Source organism: Dipodascopsis tothii (assembly GCF_038497935.1).
Source record: "Dipodascopsis tothii strain CBS 759.85 unplaced genomic scaffold V1510scaffold_16, whole genome shotgun sequence".
Classification (NCBI taxonomy): domain Eukaryota; kingdom Fungi; phylum Ascomycota; class Lipomycetes; order Lipomycetales; family Lipomycetaceae; genus Neoaidaea; species Neoaidaea tothii.
The window spans coordinates 67,049-82,978 of record NW_027118000.1 but is presented as its reverse complement, the minus strand read 5'-3'; the positions used below and the strand labels follow the sequence as shown (position 1 = coordinate 82,978).

The following is a 15,930-nucleotide window of genomic DNA, read 5'->3' as shown; positions in this document are numbered from 1 at the left end:
ACCTGCTCGCGCTCGAGTGGGACTTCCACACGCTCAGCGGCCAGGACAAGATCGCGACGTTCCTCGAGCGCAACCTGGCCGAGTCCGGCCTGACCGCGGTCAAGCTCGACCCTGCCATGGCGCCGGCCGTGATCTCGCCGCAGGCCGGCATTGAATGGATCCAGGTGTTTGTCACGTTCGAGACCGCGGTCGGCCGCGGCAACGGCGTCCTGCGTCTCGTCAGCGAGGGCCCGGCCATCAAGGCGTTCACGTTCTTCACGGCGCTCGAGGAGCTCAAGGGCCACGAGGAGCGCCTCGGCTCGCGCCGTCCCCTCGGCGTCAACCACGGCCAGCACAAGGGCCGCCAGTCGTGGGTCGAGCGTCGCGCGGCCGACGTCGAGTACGCCGACCACGAGCCGCAGGTGCTCATCGTCGGCTCCGGCCAGGCCGGTCTGACCGCGGCCGCGCGGCTGAAGATGGTCGGCGTCGACGCGCTGATCGTCGACAAGAACGAGCGCGTCGGCGACAACTGGCGCAAGCGCTACAAGTTCCTCGTCCTCCACGACCCGGTCTGGTACGACCACCTGCCGTACATGCCGTTCCCGTCTTCGTGGCCGGTGTTCACGCCCAAGGACAAGCTCGCCGACTACTTTGAGCACTACGCGCGCTCGCTCGAGCTCAACGTCTGGCTGCAGACCACTGTCAGCTCGGCCGAGTACGACCGCGCGACGCGCACCTGGACCGTCAAGCTCAAGCGCGCCGACGGCACCGAGCGCGTGCTGCACCCGCACCACGTCATCCAGGCCACCGGACACTCGGGCGAGCCCAACATCCCCACGTTCGAGGGCCAGGAGAACTTCAAGGGCAAGCTGGTCCACAGTAGCCAGCACACCACCGGCGCCGACTTCCGGGGCCAGAAGGCTGTTGTCGTCGGTTGCTGCAACAGTGGCCACGACATTGCCCACGACTTTTTCGAGCAGGGCGCCGACGTGACCATCTACCAGCGCAGCTCGACATACATCATGTCGTCCGAGAACGGCCTCGGCACGCTCTTCAAGAACCTGTACGAGGAGGGCGGACCCACGGTCGAGCAGGCCGACGCGATCTTCTACAGCAACCCGATCGAGGTCCACCAGATCCTGGGCAAGGACATCACCCGGCAGATCGCCAACCTCGACAAGGACATTCTCGAGGGCCTGCAGAAGGCCGGCATGAAGCTTGACTGGGGCTACGACGGCTCGGGCTTCCTGCTCAAGTACTACCGCCGTGGCGGCGGCTACTACCTCGACGTCGGCTGCTCGAAGCTGATCGCCGACGGCAGCGTCAAGATCAAACAGGGCAGCACGATCAAGCGCCTGACCGAGACCGGCATCGAGTTTGCCGACGGCACCACGCTGGACGCCGACATCATCGTGCTGGCTACGGGCTACTCAAACATGCGCGAGACCGGTCGCAAGATCTTTGGCAGCAAGGTGGCCGACCAGTGCAACGATGTGTGGGGCCTGGACGAGGAGAACGAGCTGCGGACCATGTGGCGCAACAGCGGCCACCCTGGCTACTGGTTCCACGGCGGCAACCTGGCGCACTGCCGCTACTTCTCCAAGCGGCTGGCGCTGCAGATCTTGGCCGAGGAGGTCGGCCTGAAGAAGCCGTACAACCTGTAAGCGGCGGCCCGGAAGCCACTCGCGGCGCACTGGTGCGGTACACGGTGTTTGCTGGTGACAGCTAGCGGGAACTGTTCTACATAGTTAATGAACTTGATGGTACAAAGACAGCCTCGGTTGCGCGGGTTCCGCCCGTCCGGCGGACGGTTACTTGTAGTGGCGTAGCAGCACAGTCCCAAGTGTGATATACTACAACTAGCACGCCTGCACCACCGGCGGGGCTCAGATCGAGCGGGGCTACGCGGCGGTGTCTGGGCCGCGCGAGGGGTGCGGCAGGCCGTCCCCGCTCGATAAGTCGGGTTAGGGCTGGGTTGGGACATTGGGAGATGCGCGGGCGGAGGGCGGGAGTTACCCTGCTTTAAATAGCCCTAAGTGGTGAACCCTACTTTAGCAGTCACAGAGCCTGTTCGCGTCGCACGCCCGGCCAGGCGTCTCGTACACACAATGGTAGCGTTTCCTAGCCAAAAGTATGCGGTTTACTAGTGGTTTCAAGCCCATACAGTCAGAATTTTTCTACACAGTCTCATATCTCAACACCACGACATCGTTTGGGTACTTCCCTTGTCTTCTTTCTTTTCATTTCTCTCAGTTTTCACACACACATCAACATGTCTGCGGCCAACAAGATTACGTCCACCACCCCCTCGGAGCTGGAGCTCTCGATTGCTCAGGCCCTCTACGACCTGGAGACTTCGGTCGCCGACCTGAAGCAGGAGCTGCGTATGCTCCAGTTCTCGGCTGCCAAGGAGGTAGGTGCATCACGGCCGACGACGGACGGGCGCGCTGGGATCGGATGGATGTGGTGCGTGGACGCATTGCACGGCCAGCACCACGTCCACGGGCCCGCGCACGTCCGGCGTCGCGACGCTGCCGTCGACGGTTGCTAACGAATTGCAGATCGATGTTGCTGGCGGCAAGAAGGCCATCGTTGTCTTCGTCCCGGTCCCCCTCCTCGCTTCGTTCCACAAGATCCAGCAGCGTCTCACCCGTGAGCTGGAAAAGAAGTTCTCGGACCGCCACGTCGTGTTCGTTGCTCAGCGCCGCATTCTCCCCAAGCCTGGCCGCCGCTCGCGCCAGCAGCAGAAGCGCCCCCGCTCGCGCACTCTGACTGCCGTCCACGACGCCATGCTCGAGGACCTGGTCTTCCCCACCGAGATCGTCGGCAAGCGCGTCCGCTCGCTCGTTGGCGGTGGCAAGATCCAGAAGGTCTTCCTCGACAACAAGGACTCGACTGCCATTGACTACAAGCTCGAGTCGTTCCAGTCTGTCTACCACAAGCTCACCGGCAAGCAGGTCATCTTCGAGTTCCCCGCCGTCCAGGGCGAGGTTTTCTAGATGTTTGTAGCATAGAAGGGAAACAAAAACAAAAATTCTAATAAATTTGTTTGAAAAGTAACAGGTTTCGTTTCGTGTTCTTGTGCTATTGAAGATGTTGTATCATATTTAATGAGAAGACAGTACTATAGTCTGTGCGGGCGACGGGCGCTGCGCGGCCGCGCGCGGCGGCAGGGCATGAGCCGCACGATGTGCGGCTCGCCTCGCTTCCTCCGTGTCTCGGCTGCAGCCGCGCCCCCGCCGCCTCGGCCGCCCAGCCAGCGTGCGCCGGCAGCCTGCCCGCGACCGTGCCGCCGCGTCCGGCGCCCGCTGTTCGCAGCGGGCCGTGCGGCGCATGTGTCATCTGCACATGCGCACACGTTCGCGCACTTACGCCGGATTTCGTCCCTATCGAACCGCGATCACCTCGCCCGCCATCTCGCCGCAGTCGTCTCCATCCAGTCGACGCAAGCTCCAGCGCCCTCGAGATGTCCGTCATCTTTGCTTCTGCCGGCTATGACCACACGATCAGGTTCTGGGAGGCGTTGAGCGGCATCTGCCAGCGCACGATCCAGCACCAGGACTCGCAGGTCAACCGGCTGGCCATCTCGCCCGACAAGCGGTACCTGGCGGCGGCCGGGCACATGCACGTGCGGCTGTACGACATCCGCGGGTCGAACCCGAACCCGGTAAGTGCGCGGCCGGGCCCGCTGACGGCAGGTCTCGACGTACGAGGGCCACACGAACAATGTGACGGCGGTCGCATTCCAGAGCGACGGCAAGTGGATGGTCACCTCGTCCGAGGACGGCACGGTCAAGGTGTGGGACATGCGGGCGCCCATGGTGCAGCGCAACTACAAGCACAAGATCCCGGTGAACGACGTGGTGATCCACCCGAACCAGGGCGAGCTGATCAGCTGCGACGAGGGCGGCAACGTGCGGGTGTGGGACCTCGGCGAAAACTCGTGCACGCACCACCTGATCCCGCAGGACGACGTGCCGGTGCGGTCGGTCTCGGTGGCCTCGGACGGGTCGATGCTCGTGGCCGGCAACAACAAGGGCAACTGCTACGTGTGGAAGATGGTCAACAACCGGGACCGCGACCAGACCGAGCTCCACCCGGTGAGCAAGTTCCGGGCGCACAGCAAGTACATCACCAAGGTGCTGCTCTCGCCGGACGTCAAGCACCTGGCCACGTGCTCGGCCGACCACACCGCCCGGATCTGGTCCACCGACGGCTTCGAGCTCGAGACCACGCTGACCGGCCACCAGCGCTGGGTCTGGGACTGCGCGTTCAGCGCAGACTCGGCCTACCTCGTCACGGCCTGCTCGGACCACTACGCGCGGCTCTGGGAGCTCTCGACGGGGTCGATCATCCGCCAGTACAACGGCCACCACAAGGGCGCGGTCTGCGTCGCGCTCAACGACATCTAGTCTGGGTCTGGCGTCCGGCGTTATTTTGCATAGCCGCGCCGCGGCCGGCCCGCGGCCGCCGCGGCCGCGGCACAATACATGTTTTGCAGCTATCGGCTAGGCCTCGCCCGAGATCGTCAGCTTGCCAGCCATCTCGATCAGCAGCGCCTCCTCGTCCTCGTCCAGGCTGTCGGTCATGTCGTCGAGGAAGTCGAGGTTCTTCTTCATCGAGTAGGCGTCCTCGCCGTCGGCGTAGTACCCGCGCTCGATCTCGACCACCCTGGCGTCAGCGCGCTCCGCCGGCCACTTACTCAAACTGCAGCGTGTTTTTGTAGAGATGCAGCGCCGCCCGGTTCGACTTGCGCACGTGCAGGCTCACGTACTTGGCCCCGTAGCTCTCCTTGAGCCCGCGCACTGCCGTCAGCTCGCCCGCGCCGCTACTTACGCGCTTGCTTCATCAGGTTGCCGGCGACGCCCATCCGCCGGTACGTCCGCATCACCGACAGCGACGTGATGTGGCCGTGCTGGATCTTGTCCGCGGGCTCCTCCTCCATTTTTGCGAGCACGTACCCGACAATGCGCTTGCCCGAGGCGTCTGTGGCCACGAACGACGATCTGGGCCAGGTCAGGGCGTGGTAGAAGTAGTACCGCAGCACGTAGTTTTCGGGCAGGTTTGTCAGGTTTGCGTTCTGCATGCCCGGGAGATCGTCCACGGTGGCCTGGCGGATGTCCATCTTGCTGCGGGGCACCGGCGGTTGCGAGGGGGGAGAGATTGTCGGTGGAGTTTGGCTGGTCGGCGGTTTTCTGGTTTTCGTGGTTTTTTGGAGTTTTTGCGGATTTGGAGATGGCCGTTTTGTGCGGTTAGCGACACGGACGGCCGAGGAAGCGGCCGGGGCTGGCGCACGCACGCGGGCGCCGCATCGGCTGGGCGGCGGCTGGGCGGCTGATGGAGCAGACGGCGGCCGGCTGGCCGAGTCTGGCGATGGCCGGCGCCGCGGAGCCCGCGGAAATGACGACTCTAGGACTGCGGCCTCTACGAGGAACCCGGCGATCCTGGCGCGCAGCGGTGGCGGGCAGCGAATTGGACGGCTGCGGGCGGCCGGGCGGCGGCCGTGGGTGCGGCCGTGCCGGCCGCTGGCCGCGGGAGGCTCTCGTCGGCGTGCGGCCGCGGCCGGCAGCCGGTCGAGCAGCCTGGCTCAGCAACCTCGCCGGCGCCGCCCCGCCGCCTCGCCGGCGCCCCCCGCAGCGGCGCCGGCGTCGGCCGGCCCACGCGTCCGCGTGCGCCGCCGCCAGCGTGGCAGCCGGCGCCACGGGCCGAGCCGGGGTCGGGAGGCCGGCAGCTTGGGCCGCCCTGGCGGCCAGCGTGGCTCCTTGTGGCCCGGACCAGGCGCGCGGCAAAGCGGTCCGCGGGCGGCCTGGAAGCCGCAGAAGCTTTGGTGTGGCGTTCTTTGTTGCAACTTGGCATCTTGGCCGGGCAGGGTCTTTGTCGGGCGGCGGCGCTGGCACACAGAGCGTCGCGCGCGCTCTTTCTTCTCCGGCCGCGGGCCCGTCGAGCCCAGCGATATAAACCGGGGCGGCCGCAGTCGGACCGGCACCACACCGATCGAACTCTTCCGTACTCTCGTCCCGCCCACGCCTCCGCAGCCGCATTCCCTGGCCGAGCACTGGGACCGGCGCGGCGTTGAACGCACCTGCACCACATGGAAACCTTCAAGATGGCGGCCGACGGCGACCTCACGCCGGGCTCGGCCTACCGCGACTTCTTCTGCCCGCGCGTGGACGTCTCGGTGTACGCGCTCAACGCCGATCTCGGCGAGAAGAATCTGCTCAGCAAATCGCACTCGTTCTTCTCGGACCTGATGGCGTGGTGTCCGCTCAAGCTCGGCGACCGCTCCAAGCCCGCGTCGCCGGTGGACAAGGTTGACGAGGAGTACAAGAGTCTGATCGACGTCAACGACTCGATCGAGCCCGGGAACCACTTTGAGATCTTCCCGAGCATGCGCGAGGACGATGTGGTGGACGAGAAGCTGGGCGATCTGCGGTCGTTGCGGTCGCCGACGCTGAGCCCGCGCCTCAAGGCCGTGGACATGCTGTTTTTCAAGGGCTACGCGAGCCCGGTGCTGCCGCGCGACACCGACATTGCCGACATTGTCGACGAGCCGTCGCTGGACGCCGACTCGGACTACGACGAGAAGCAGCTCGACTACTCGCTGACGTCCTCTTCGGTGGATTCGTTCCACTCGAGCATCGGCAGCCTGGACCTGTGCCCGGTCGAGATTATCATCGCGCCGCGCCTGGCCGGCCGCTGCAAGGCCGACTGCTCGTGCTGGGGCTGCATCTGCGACGACGAGCTGCCGGAGTACGGCAGCTAGACGCGGATTTGTTTTTTTGATGTCTGTGGGATATAGTGTCTAAATACAGAGAGTCTTTTTCAACGAGGGGGGCGGCCTGGAAAGTCCGCTGGACGCATGGGGAGGCCGCGGACCATATAGCCGCCGGACACGGTTGGTCTGCCGAGGGCGGCCACGGCTGACTGGGTCGCCGCTGGAGGCTTGCGTCGGCGGCGACGCGTAGGACGGGTGCTGCCCTGGGTAGACCGGGATCAGCGACCATATAGCCGCAGTATATAGCCGCAGTATATAGCCGCAGCATATAGCCGCCGGCTCTCTGGCTCGCGCCGGTGCACGCCCCCACGCAGCAGCATCCGGCCAAAGGCGGTCGGTGCAGTCGTCGGCGGAGGCGCGCCACAGACGCGGCGTCCCGGGCTGGGTGCGGCAACGAGCCGCACGACGTGCGGCTCGAGATCCCGGCGCGGGGTCCACGGCGCGCACCCCGGCGCCCCATGCCACGCCTCGCCTCCTCGGCACAAAGAGACACGCGTCTGCCGCGTGCGTCTCGTCACCGGACGCTGTCCCGGCGTGCCACTACAAAGAACAGTTCTTTCTTCTGCACCGGGCGCAGCAAAGAACCGATCTTTGTCGCACCCAACACTATGGGCCTATATATACCTTCGACCCAAGCGCCGGGTTCGGTTGCGCCGATCGATATGACTACGACGGCGTGGAGATTGGATCACAATCAAACGAAGCACGATGACTCGCGACAATCGCATCCTGGCGTTCTCGCCAGCCAAGTTGCGACGCGACGTCGGAGCAAAGCTTCACCTGTCTAAGACCGACAGCACACTGGCCGCGCTCGACACGTCTGCACCGTCCGAGGCCATGGCCGAGGGCGTCGTGGCCGCGCTCGGCCTGCACCGCGCGGTGTGCAACACAACGATCGCATGCAACACGCCGGTGTCCCCCGCGTCCGACTGCACGCTGCGTTCGCCCGGCCGGGCCGAGCGCGCGGAGCGGACGCACCGCCGCCGGCCAGAAGTCCGGACGGCGCTGCCGAACGACACGGTGCCGGACGTGGCTACGCCGCAGCTGTCGCCGGCCGTGTTTGCGCACATGCTCGAGACAGCACTCCACCGGACGCTGGTGGACGTGCGGCGGGACGCGTGCGCGGACTATGAGCCCCAGGAGCTGCCGGAGGCGGCGGTGGGCGTGGTGGAGACCGTGAACGGCGTGGAGCCGCCGCGATAGTTAGTTAATATACGCTACATAGGATGACGTTGAGACGCGAGCCGCACGCGGTGCGGCGCTTGGGCCGCGCACGAGCCGCACCGGCCGCACGGCCGCACGGTGCAGCGCCGCACGAACGCGCCGCACGCCCTGCGGCTCGCAGCCCCGCGAACGCGCCGCACGCCCTGCGGCTCACAGCCCCACGCCCCGCGGCGCTCGCCACCGCCCTCGCCACCCCGGCGCCGGCCAGCGCACCGGGCCGTCCAGATGGCGATCCGTTCACACGTAACTCTATCCCCGTCACACCGGGCCCGCGCCGGCCGCCGGCGGCAGGCCGGGCCGTGGCGGCCGGCGCGGCGCCGTCCGCGGCCTCAGCCTCTCGGCGTAGTCCTAGATGGTGTTGTTGACCCTTGTCCTAAAATTTGATCGTGACTTGTGGGCGCGTCCTTTTTTGCGACCGCTTCTCTTCCCTTCCCATCCCACCTCTCTTCGAGACGCATCTCCTTCCTTTTCCTTTTTTCATCTTTCTCGTTTGTTCTTTTTGTTTGGTTTTCACGTCTGTGGGATTGTATTCTTTCGATTCGTGCGTTCGGTTTGAGTGTTTGTTGTTTCGTTCGTTGAGTTATATAGAGACCACTCGTTTGCACCGCAAACGAAGAACCAGAGCCGACCAGTCGTGTTGATCGCGGACATCGGTGACAGACGGCGGCGATTTTGGCATGAGAAGCACGCACCTGGCAGCGTGAAACAGACAGAGCCGCGGAGGCAAGACATCGAGCAGGCTCGGATCAGGTGCGCGCCGATGGCCGGGCACGCTGACGGCAGGGACATGTCGTACACGGAGCGGCCGACGGGGCCGCAGGGGGAATTGCGGTACCAGCAGCGGCCGGGCCGCGAGGAGGGCCAGTACCAGTACGAGAACTACTACTACGGCGCGCCGTACGAGGGCGCCCGGGCGCTGCCGCGCATGCGGCCGCAGAGCAAGGCATTCGACGAGCCCGCGTACGAGGCGTACGGCATGGGCGGCATGCCCGCGGGCAGCGGCGTGGCCGGCATGGGCATGCCCGCCGGCCTGAGCATGAGCATGAACAGCATCAACGGGATGGCCGGCCTTGGCGCGGCCGGCTCCGTGCCCGGCACCGCGGCGCTCGGCCACGCGGGCGGCATTGTCGGCGAAGACTACGCCGCCGGCTACGGCCTCCCGCAGATGCCCGACGACTCCATGGACCCGCAGCTCTACGCGGCGCTCCAGGCCAAGCAGAAGGATCTCATGGCCACGTCCATGTACATCGCCCAGCAGCAGCAGCGGATACAGGCGGCCATGTACGCGGCCATGCAGCAGCAGCCCGCGCCAGAAGGCTACTCGTACGTCCAGGACGCCAACGGAAACATCTGGTATCACCCCGTGGCTGAGCCCTACACCAAGGCTGCCTACGGCCAGACCAACGGCTTCTACGACTCGTTCGGCGGCAAGAACAAGCCCAAGGCCTACGGCCAGGACCCGGCCCTCGGCCTCGCCCAGGGCCGCAACAAGGCCGCCCACCGCAAGTCCACGAGCATGTCCGTCACCAACGGCAACCTCGGCGCGTACCTCAGCAAGTCGCCGGCCGGCTACAAGAAGCCGACCGACGAGCGCCGCCAGTCGTTTGCGCCGGGTCCGGGCGGCCTCGGTCTGCCCGCGCCCTCCGCCAACGGCCGCAAACAGCGGCCCATGTCCATGATCGGACCGTCCGCCGAGTCTCCGCTCTCGTCGGGCGCGTCCACCCCGAGCTCGGTGCTGCCCGAGGGCCACCCCATGCGCCAGCCCAGCATTCCGGTCTCGGTCGACGAGCTGCGCCGGTCTCCGGAGACGAACTTCCACGGCGCAGTCGTCGCCCAGCGGTCCTGGCTCCCCCGCGCTCCGGTCCTGCCGGTCGCGGCCTAGCCCTTACGATCTGACGCTATGCATATTCATTATCGTTGTATTTGATACCTATATACATACACGCATTCTGGTACTAAGTTTGTTGCGGCTGCGCCACACCTGCGCGACCCCTGTCCCCTGCGCGGACTCTGGACGGCGCCGTCGCGCTCTGGACCGCCGGGCGATGCAGAACCCGGGTTGACGAGCCTCCGACGAGTGCGTTGGGGAGTGCTGTCTCTTGTGTAGGACGCAGCATGAGCTGCACGAAGTAGTTGCACGGGCCCTGTGCCAGGGGGAGCCGCCTCTGCGAAGGCCGGTACATAGCCGCGGCATATAGCCGCGGCATATAGCCGCAGAGCAGTTCTCTGCGAAGTCGATCTGCGAGGGCAGCCGACCTTGACAGAGCCGCCCCTGGAGGCTGCTGAAGTGCGTCCGGCGGCGACTCCGTCGAGGGCCGCCGTCCTGCAGGCAGGCCGCAGCATATAGCCGCAGCATCTAGCCGCAGTGCTACGGGACCACCCCAGCAAAGTCGCCGTCGCAGGCTCGCCCGCGGAGGTACACAGCAGCCGCGCCCGGTGCGGCTCATCGGCCGCTCGGCGTGCGGCGCTGCCGTGCAGCTAGCCCACTGCTCCGGCCTGGCTAGTCGCTACCGAGACACTGGCGCCGGCGCCGCGAGTGGAATGGTGTTGACGTAATCGCGCATAACTCAGGGCCAGCAGCCTGGCGCTCCGGCGTCCGGACTGGCCCCAGGCTGCCTTTCCGCGCGACTCGCGCCCGCCAGCTGTAACGCGACGGGCGCGCGCGCCTGCCCCTGCCGCCAGCGCGGCCGGTGCACCAGGGGTCAGGGCGCTGCCGAGCTCGCCGATTCGGGTAACCAATCTGCACCCAACGATCGCGGCGCTTAGTGAAACTTGCAATTTAGGCTAGCCTCCATTGGGCCACACTACCACACAACCGGCCGAGCGCACTGCCCGTGCTGGACCTGCATCAAGCTACAGCGTCTCCCCGGTCGGCTAGTGATCACCATACCTTCCTGATTCTTCGCGCACACGCGGCAACCGCCGGCCCGGCAGCCGGCCGCGAGTGCACGGCAGGGGCAGCGCGGCGCCGGCTCGTAGCCCCTAGTACCACCGTCGGGCCCGGGCCCGCCGCGCCGGGCAATGACGACACCGTGGCTTCTCGAAGCCGTTGGCGTCAGCCGTCCACCCCGGTTAGGGCTGCGGGCTTCTACGGACTTCCGGCTTGGCGCCGCGACCCGGCAGCCCGGGACCGCAACCCAGCAGGCGGCCCGCGTCCAGCGACCCGCGGCCCACCAGGCCGGTCCAGCGCCGGCGATCGTGCGGCGCGCGGCCGCCGCGCGCTGACGTCGCGGCCGTGCCGGCGCGGCCACGCTGCGCGCCCGCGCCCGCCAGCGCCGCCGCAGATCCCGCCCAGTATAAAGCCCCGCGCGTCCCCTGCGCAGCCGCGGGCCGGGTCTAGTCGGCGTAGCGTCGTAGCCGGCGTCTGAGTTTGCAGCGTCCGCAAAGCGCGGGCAAGTTAAATATATTGCGGCTAGGGAGGAATATTGGATCGACAAATCCAGTATAGAAACCGCAGAGCGGAGAAGTTGACGGGCTTATTACGACGGCATCACGACGTCCACGAAAATTCTTCACATAAAGCGTCGCAACCAGCCAGGGAACTCGGAGAGCAGAAGCACGCAGAGGCCAGACGGAGAGCGGCCATATCGAATCCAGAGTCTCCAGCGGCGAGCTGGGCATTTGCGAAATAACGGTCAGACGAGCCGGGCAGAAAGGACCGGACACCACACAGATGGCAGACAAGACGGGCACGGGCGCGGCCGGCTCGCCGGGCACGTCCAGCTCGAGCGGGTCGAGCGGGCCCAGCCTGTCGGGCGCGCCCGGCGGATGGCCGGGCAGCGCGGGCAGCGGGGTGGCGGCGACGTCGCCGGGATCAGCGCCGTCGCCGGACGAGCGGCCGCGGTTCGCGCGCAACGCGCCGTCGGCGCTGCCGCTGCAGTCGTCGATGGCGCCGCGCAGCCGGTCGGCGTCGCGGGAGCGGGCGACGGGCGGCCGGCAGCGCGTGCGGTTTCCGGCCGGCAACGACCCGCGGTCGGACGCGGTGCACTACCCCACAGACGACGACGCGCAGGCGCTGCCGGCGTCGCCGGGGATGCTGGGCCGGCACCACCGGCGGTCGTCGTCGGAGCTGACGCAGCTGTACCTGCAGCGGGGCCGGTCGCCGAACGGATCGGCGACGGATCTGCGGCTGCCCAAGCACCAGCAGCGGTTCTTTGCCGAGCTGCAGCGGCAGGCCGATCTGCAGGCCAAGCGCGAGCTCGGCGGCGACCTGCTGACGCCGAGCAGCGTGCACAGCGGCCCGGGCTCGGGGTCGCTGCCCACGACGCCCGAGGTCGAGTCGTACTCGCCGCGGGACGAGCCGCGCGACTACTTCTCGCGCGGCTCGGACATGAAGCGCGAGAAGACGATCGACGAGGCCGAGGAGGACGACGACGCGACCGAGGCCGACCGCCGGCGGCGCATGGCCCGGCTCAACGCGGGCTCGCACTCGGCGCCGGGCTCGGCCATGGCGTCGCCGGTGCTCTCGCCCCAGCACGCCGACGTCTCGCTCGAGCTCGAGAAGATGCACTCGCTCAACAAGGAGCAGTCGGCGCAGTCCAACTCGTCGGCGCACTCGCACCACGAGGAGGCGCGCAACCTCGTCATGGCGCACGTCGCCAAGGGCGCCACGGACGACCAGTTCATGGTCGACAACGACATGATGGCGTCCGGCGCGCAGACGCCGGTCGAGCGCGAGGACTACGTGCCCGCGCCGGACCAGATCAAGGCCGGCGTGCTGTCGTCGCTGCTCAAGCTCTACAACCAGGAGCAGCAGTCGACGGCGACCCTGGCGTCGTACCCGTCGACCGCGCCGTCGGGCACGCTGACGCCGCCGTCGGGCGCGACCACGCCGACGCGCAAGTGGTACTCCAAGAGCGCCAACGCGTCGACGTCGTCGCTCTCGAACCTGATCTCGGCCGGCAAGCACGTGCGGTCGCACTCGGCCGACGGCCGGTCCAAGTCGCGCCGCAAGCGCGACCACCACAAGCAGCGCATCGAGGACCAGATCCGGATCACGGTCCACATCGCCGAGATCCTGCACCGCCAGCGGTTCATCCTCAAGCTGTGCCGCGCGCTGATGCTGTACGGTGCGCCGACCCACCGGCTGGAGGAGTACATGAAGATGACGTCGCGCGTCCTCGAGATCGACGGCCAGTACCTCTACATCCCCGGCTGCATGATCGTCTCGTTCGGCGACGCGACCACGCACACGTCCGAGATGCACCTCGTGCGCGTTGTGCAGGGCGTCAACCTCGGCAAGCTCCACGACGTCCACACGATCTACAAGGAGGTCGTCCACGACATGATCGGCGTCGAGGAGGCCATGACCCGGCTCGAGGTGCTCATAAAGGCCAAGCTGCTGTACCCGGCGTGGTGCTGCGTGATCATGTTCGGCCTGTCGTCGGCGTTTGTGGCGCCGTTTGCCTTCGGCGGCCGCTGGATCGACATGCCGATCGCGTTCCTGCTGGGCTGCGTCGTCGGCTTCCTGCAGCTGATCGTGGCGCCCCGGTCCGACGTCTACACCAACGTGTTTGAGATCACCGCCGCCGTGTTTGTGTCGTTCGCCGGCCGCGCGTTCGGCTCGATCAACCGCGACCTGTTCTGCTTTGCGGCCGTCACGCAGGGCGCGCTGGCGCTCATTCTGCCGGGATACATCATCTGTAAGTCTGCCGCCGGCTCTGCTGACCCCAGTGTGCGGCGCCCTCGAGCTGCAGTCCAAGAACATCGTCGCCGGCGCGGTGCGCATGTTCTACGCCGTGATCTACTCACGTAAGTGCCTCTGTGGGCGCGCTGACGCCAGTTTTCCTCAGTCTCGGCATCACCCTCGGCGCGGCCGTCTACGGCTGGATGGACCACAACGCCACGTCCGACACGACGTGCCCGACCGCGCTGAGCCCGTGGTACCGCTTCATCTTCGTTCCGGCCTTCACGCTCGGCCTGGCGCTGATCAACCAGGCCAAGCCGCGCCAGCTGCCGCCGATGATCTTCATCGCCGGCGGAGGCTACGTGGTCTCGTACTTTGCCAACAAGCACTTCTCCGAGGCGTCCGAGGTCGCGTCCGCGATCGGCGCGCTGGTCATTGGCATCCTGGGCAACCTGTACTCGCGGATCGGCCACGGCCTGGCCTTTGCGGCCATGCTGCCGGCGATTTTCGTCATGGTGCCGTCCGGCCTGGCCGCGCAGGGCTCGCTGGTGGCCGGAATCACGACGGCCGACGAGATCCTGTCGAACAAGTCGGTGACGACGACCGTGTCGGGCACCGTGACGGCGACCGTGACGGCGACGTCGACGGCGACGGCGACGTCGGCGCTGAGCTCGACGGCGAGCATTTGGGGAGTGGGTATTTCCATGATCGAGGTCTCGATCGGCATTGTGGTCGGTCTGTTTATGGCGACGCTGGTGGTGTATCCGTTTGGCAAGAAGCGCAGCGGCCTGTTCACGTTCTAGAGTGACGGGATTTTGATAGTATACAATAGACAGATGTCATGGTGCATGACGTAGAGCCGGCGCCGGAGGTGCGCACGGCCACCGAGCACCGCCTCGGACCGCCTCGCACCGCCACACCTGTCGACCAATTAGGGGTTGCGGGCCGCGCGAAGTGCCGCACGCTGGACGCGCGACGGCGGCGGCCACGACCGGGCCGCGCCGGCGGCTGCGCGCTGGCACCGGCGGCGTCAGCGGCGGCGGGCGCTGAGCGGCGCGGGGCTGAGCGGCGGCGGGCGGCGAGGGCTCGCGCGCCGGCCGCGGTAGCGATTGTGCGGCGGCCGCGACCGTGCGGCGGCCGCTGGCCAGTGGTCTCCAGTGGCCGGTGGCCGCAATGGTCCTGGCCAGGACCACCGCGGCGGGCCACTAACGCCGGCCCGCGCAGTGGCCCTGCAGAGCCAGCCGCAGCGGTGCGCGGAGGCGCTGACATAAGCGGTCTGGGCAACGGCCCTAACCTGGCGCAACGCTGATTGGCGGAGGGCAAATTTGCTGCCGATTTTTCCTCGTCTTCTGTTTTCATCCGTCTATCAAACCCGTCCCCCTCATACTCCGTCCACACGAAACAATGCTCGCCAGAACTGCCCTTAGACGATCGGCGGTCGCCGCCCGCGGATTCTCGACCGCGGCCGTCCGCCGTGCGGATGCCACGACCCCCCCGGTCCAGCTCTTCGGCGTTGACGGAACCTACGCCTCGGCCCTGGTAAGCACAATTGTGGCCCGACCGGCGACCGGATGACGACGGCGAGCGCGGCCGGCAACCGCGGCCGGTCCGGACGGATGGTCGGACGGCGGATGGCGTGCGCGGCCGCGGCCGCGTGCGTCCGGCCGGCCGACCCGCCATCCGTCCGGACCCGCGGTCGCACCGCGCGCGGCAGCATCCGGCGCCATCAGCCCGCCCCATCGGCACACGCCGCTAACGAGCAGTACACCGCCTCGGCCAAGTCGTCGGCCCAGGACGCGACCGCCAAGTCGCTGACCAGCATCAAGAACCTGCTGGCCAAGGACTCCAAGCTCGGCGAGATCCTCGCCGACCCCGCCCTCTCGGCGTCGGACAAGACCATCATCGTCGAGACCATCATCTCGGCTGTGGGCACGTCTGACGCGTCGGTCAAGAACCTGCTCACCGTTCTCGCCGAGAACAACCGGCTGTCGATGCTGCCCGGCATCATCGAGAAGTACGGCACGCTGATGTCGGCCTTCAAGGGCGAGATCGAGGCCACCGTCACGTCCGCCACCAAGCTGGACTCGAAGACGCTGTCGCGCATTGAGGCCGCGCTCGCCAAGTCGTCGGTCGTCGGCCAGGGCAAGAAGCTCAAGGTGACCAACAAGATCAACCCCGACATCCTGGGCGGTCTCGTCGTCGAGGTTGGCGACCGCACCGTCGACCTCTCGGTCTCGGCCAAGATCGGCCGCCTGAACGCGCTGATCGCCGAGGCCATCTAAGCTTAGAGCGTGAATAAATCATTTTGAGTCGATTAGTAGAACCT

At 66.9% G+C, this 15,930-nt stretch overlaps 8 protein-coding genes across 8 annotated transcripts; 7 read left to right on the top strand and 1 right to left on the bottom strand.

Annotated features, from left to right (window-relative positions):
• The first annotated feature begins 360 nt into the window (after positions 1-360).
• Positions 361-1,749, top strand: V1510DRAFT_417353 (uncharacterized protein). The gene has a single exon (XM_066933935.1). It carries the CDS (start codon positions 456-458, stop codon positions 1,641-1,643), a length of 1,188 nt encoding a protein of 395 aa, XP_066788736.1. The 5' UTR covers positions 361-455; the 3' UTR covers positions 1,644-1,749.
• Positions 1,750-2,148: 399 nt separating this feature from the next.
• V1510DRAFT_417351 (40S ribosomal protein eS7) lies at positions 2,149-3,108 on the top strand. The gene is made up of 2 exons (XM_066933934.1): positions 2,149-2,392; positions 2,541-3,108. The coding sequence occupies exons 1-2, from the start codon at positions 2,252-2,254 to the stop codon at positions 2,976-2,978; spliced, it is 579 nt and encodes a 192-aa protein (XP_066788735.1). The 5' UTR covers positions 2,149-2,251; the 3' UTR covers positions 2,979-3,108.
• A 145-nt stretch (positions 3,109-3,253) lies between these two features.
• Positions 3,254-4,483, top strand: V1510DRAFT_378659 (WD40-repeat-containing domain protein). The gene is made up of 2 exons (XM_066931605.1): positions 3,254-3,646; positions 3,678-4,483. Exons 1-2 carry the CDS (start codon positions 3,446-3,448, stop codon positions 4,389-4,391), a joined length of 915 nt encoding a protein of 304 aa, XP_066788734.1. The 5' UTR covers positions 3,254-3,445; the 3' UTR covers positions 4,392-4,483.
• V1510DRAFT_417348 (acyl-CoA N-acyltransferase) lies at positions 4,468-5,184 on the bottom strand. The gene is made up of 3 exons (XM_066933933.1): positions 4,816-5,184; positions 4,682-4,784; positions 4,468-4,650 (listed from the first exon to the last, which is right to left on the bottom strand). Exons 1-3 carry the CDS (start codon positions 5,102-5,104, stop codon positions 4,488-4,490), a joined length of 555 nt encoding a protein of 184 aa, XP_066788733.1. The 5' UTR covers positions 5,105-5,184; the 3' UTR covers positions 4,468-4,487.
• Positions 5,185-5,588: 404 nt separating this feature from the next.
• Positions 5,589-6,762, top strand: V1510DRAFT_129630 (uncharacterized protein). The gene has a single exon (XM_066930310.1). It carries the CDS (start codon positions 6,071-6,073, stop codon positions 6,740-6,742), a length of 672 nt encoding a protein of 223 aa, XP_066788732.1. The 5' UTR covers positions 5,589-6,070; the 3' UTR covers positions 6,743-6,762.
• Positions 6,763-8,278: 1,516 nt separating this feature from the next.
• V1510DRAFT_448406 (uncharacterized protein) lies at positions 8,279-9,937 on the top strand. Its single transcript, XM_066935774.1, has 2 exons — positions 8,279-8,728; positions 8,762-9,937. The coding sequence occupies exon 2, from the start codon at positions 8,766-8,768 to the stop codon at positions 9,858-9,860; it is 1,095 nt and encodes a 364-aa protein (XP_066788731.1). The 5' UTR covers positions 8,279-8,728; positions 8,762-8,765; the 3' UTR covers positions 9,861-9,937.
• Positions 9,938-12,793: 2,856 nt separating this feature from the next.
• V1510DRAFT_417338 (uncharacterized protein) lies at positions 12,794-14,453 on the top strand. The gene is made up of 3 exons (XM_066933932.1): positions 12,794-13,620; positions 13,652-13,729; positions 13,761-14,453. Exons 1-3 carry the CDS (start codon positions 13,038-13,040, stop codon positions 14,405-14,407), a joined length of 1,308 nt encoding a protein of 435 aa, XP_066788730.1. The 5' UTR covers positions 12,794-13,037; the 3' UTR covers positions 14,408-14,453.
• A 425-nt stretch (positions 14,454-14,878) lies between these two features.
• V1510DRAFT_445304 (putative atp synthase) lies at positions 14,879-15,921 on the top strand. Its single transcript, XM_066935702.1, has 2 exons — positions 14,879-15,143; positions 15,368-15,921. Exons 1-2 carry the CDS (start codon positions 15,009-15,011, stop codon positions 15,884-15,886), a joined length of 654 nt encoding a protein of 217 aa, XP_066788729.1. The 5' UTR covers positions 14,879-15,008; the 3' UTR covers positions 15,887-15,921.
• The last annotated feature ends 9 nt before the right edge of the window (positions 15,922-15,930 follow it).

What these genes read in the sequence shown, in the direction of transcription:
- V1510DRAFT_417353 (XM_066933935.1), top strand. Translation starts at nt 456, where the DNA reads ATGGTCGGCGTCGACGCGCTGATCGTCGACAAGAACGAGCGCGTCGGC.
- V1510DRAFT_417351 (XM_066933934.1), top strand. Translation starts at nt 2,252, where the DNA reads ATGTCTGCGGCCAACAAGATTACGTCCACCACCCCCTCGGAGCTGGAG. An exon ending in AGTTCTCGGCTGCCAAGGAG is followed by an intron (nt 2,393 to 2,540) that starts GTAGGTGCATCA and finishes AACGAATTGCAG; the next exon opens with ATCGATGTTGCTGGCGGCAA.
- V1510DRAFT_378659 (XM_066931605.1), top strand. Translation starts at nt 3,446, where the DNA reads ATGTCCGTCATCTTTGCTTCTGCCGGCTATGACCACACGATCAGGTTC. An exon ending in GCGGGTCGAACCCGAACCCG is followed by an intron (nt 3,647 to 3,677) that starts GTAAGTGCGCGG and finishes CGCTGACGGCAG; the next exon opens with GTCTCGACGTACGAGGGCCA.
- V1510DRAFT_417348 (XM_066933933.1), bottom strand. Translation starts at nt 5,104, where the DNA reads ATGGACATCCGCCAGGCCACCGTGGACGATCTCCCGGGCATGCAGAAC. An exon ending in CAACCTGATGAAGCAAGCGC is followed by an intron (nt 4,785 to 4,815) that starts GTAAGTAGCGGC and finishes AGCTGACGGCAG; the next exon opens with TGCGCGGGCTCAAGGAGAGC. An exon ending in AAAAACACGCTGCAGTTTGA is followed by an intron (nt 4,651 to 4,681) that starts GTAAGTGGCCGG and finishes CGCTGACGCCAG; the next exon opens with GGTGGTCGAGATCGAGCGCG.
- V1510DRAFT_129630 (XM_066930310.1), top strand. Translation starts at nt 6,071, where the DNA reads ATGGAAACCTTCAAGATGGCGGCCGACGGCGACCTCACGCCGGGCTCG.
- V1510DRAFT_448406 (XM_066935774.1), top strand. Translation starts at nt 8,766, where the DNA reads ATGTCGTACACGGAGCGGCCGACGGGGCCGCAGGGGGAATTGCGGTAC.
- V1510DRAFT_417338 (XM_066933932.1), top strand. Translation starts at nt 13,038, where the DNA reads ATGCTGTACGGTGCGCCGACCCACCGGCTGGAGGAGTACATGAAGATG. An exon ending in TCTGCCGGGATACATCATCT is followed by an intron (nt 13,621 to 13,651) that starts GTAAGTCTGCCG and finishes TGCTGACCCCAG; the next exon opens with TGTGCGGCGCCCTCGAGCTG. An exon ending in CTACGCCGTGATCTACTCAC is followed by an intron (nt 13,730 to 13,760) that starts GTAAGTGCCTCT and finishes CGCTGACGCCAG; the next exon opens with TTTTCCTCAGTCTCGGCATC.
- V1510DRAFT_445304 (XM_066935702.1), top strand. Translation starts at nt 15,009, where the DNA reads ATGCTCGCCAGAACTGCCCTTAGACGATCGGCGGTCGCCGCCCGCGGA. An exon ending in GAACCTACGCCTCGGCCCTG is followed by an intron (nt 15,144 to 15,367) that starts GTAAGCACAATT and finishes GCTAACGAGCAG; the next exon opens with TACACCGCCTCGGCCAAGTC.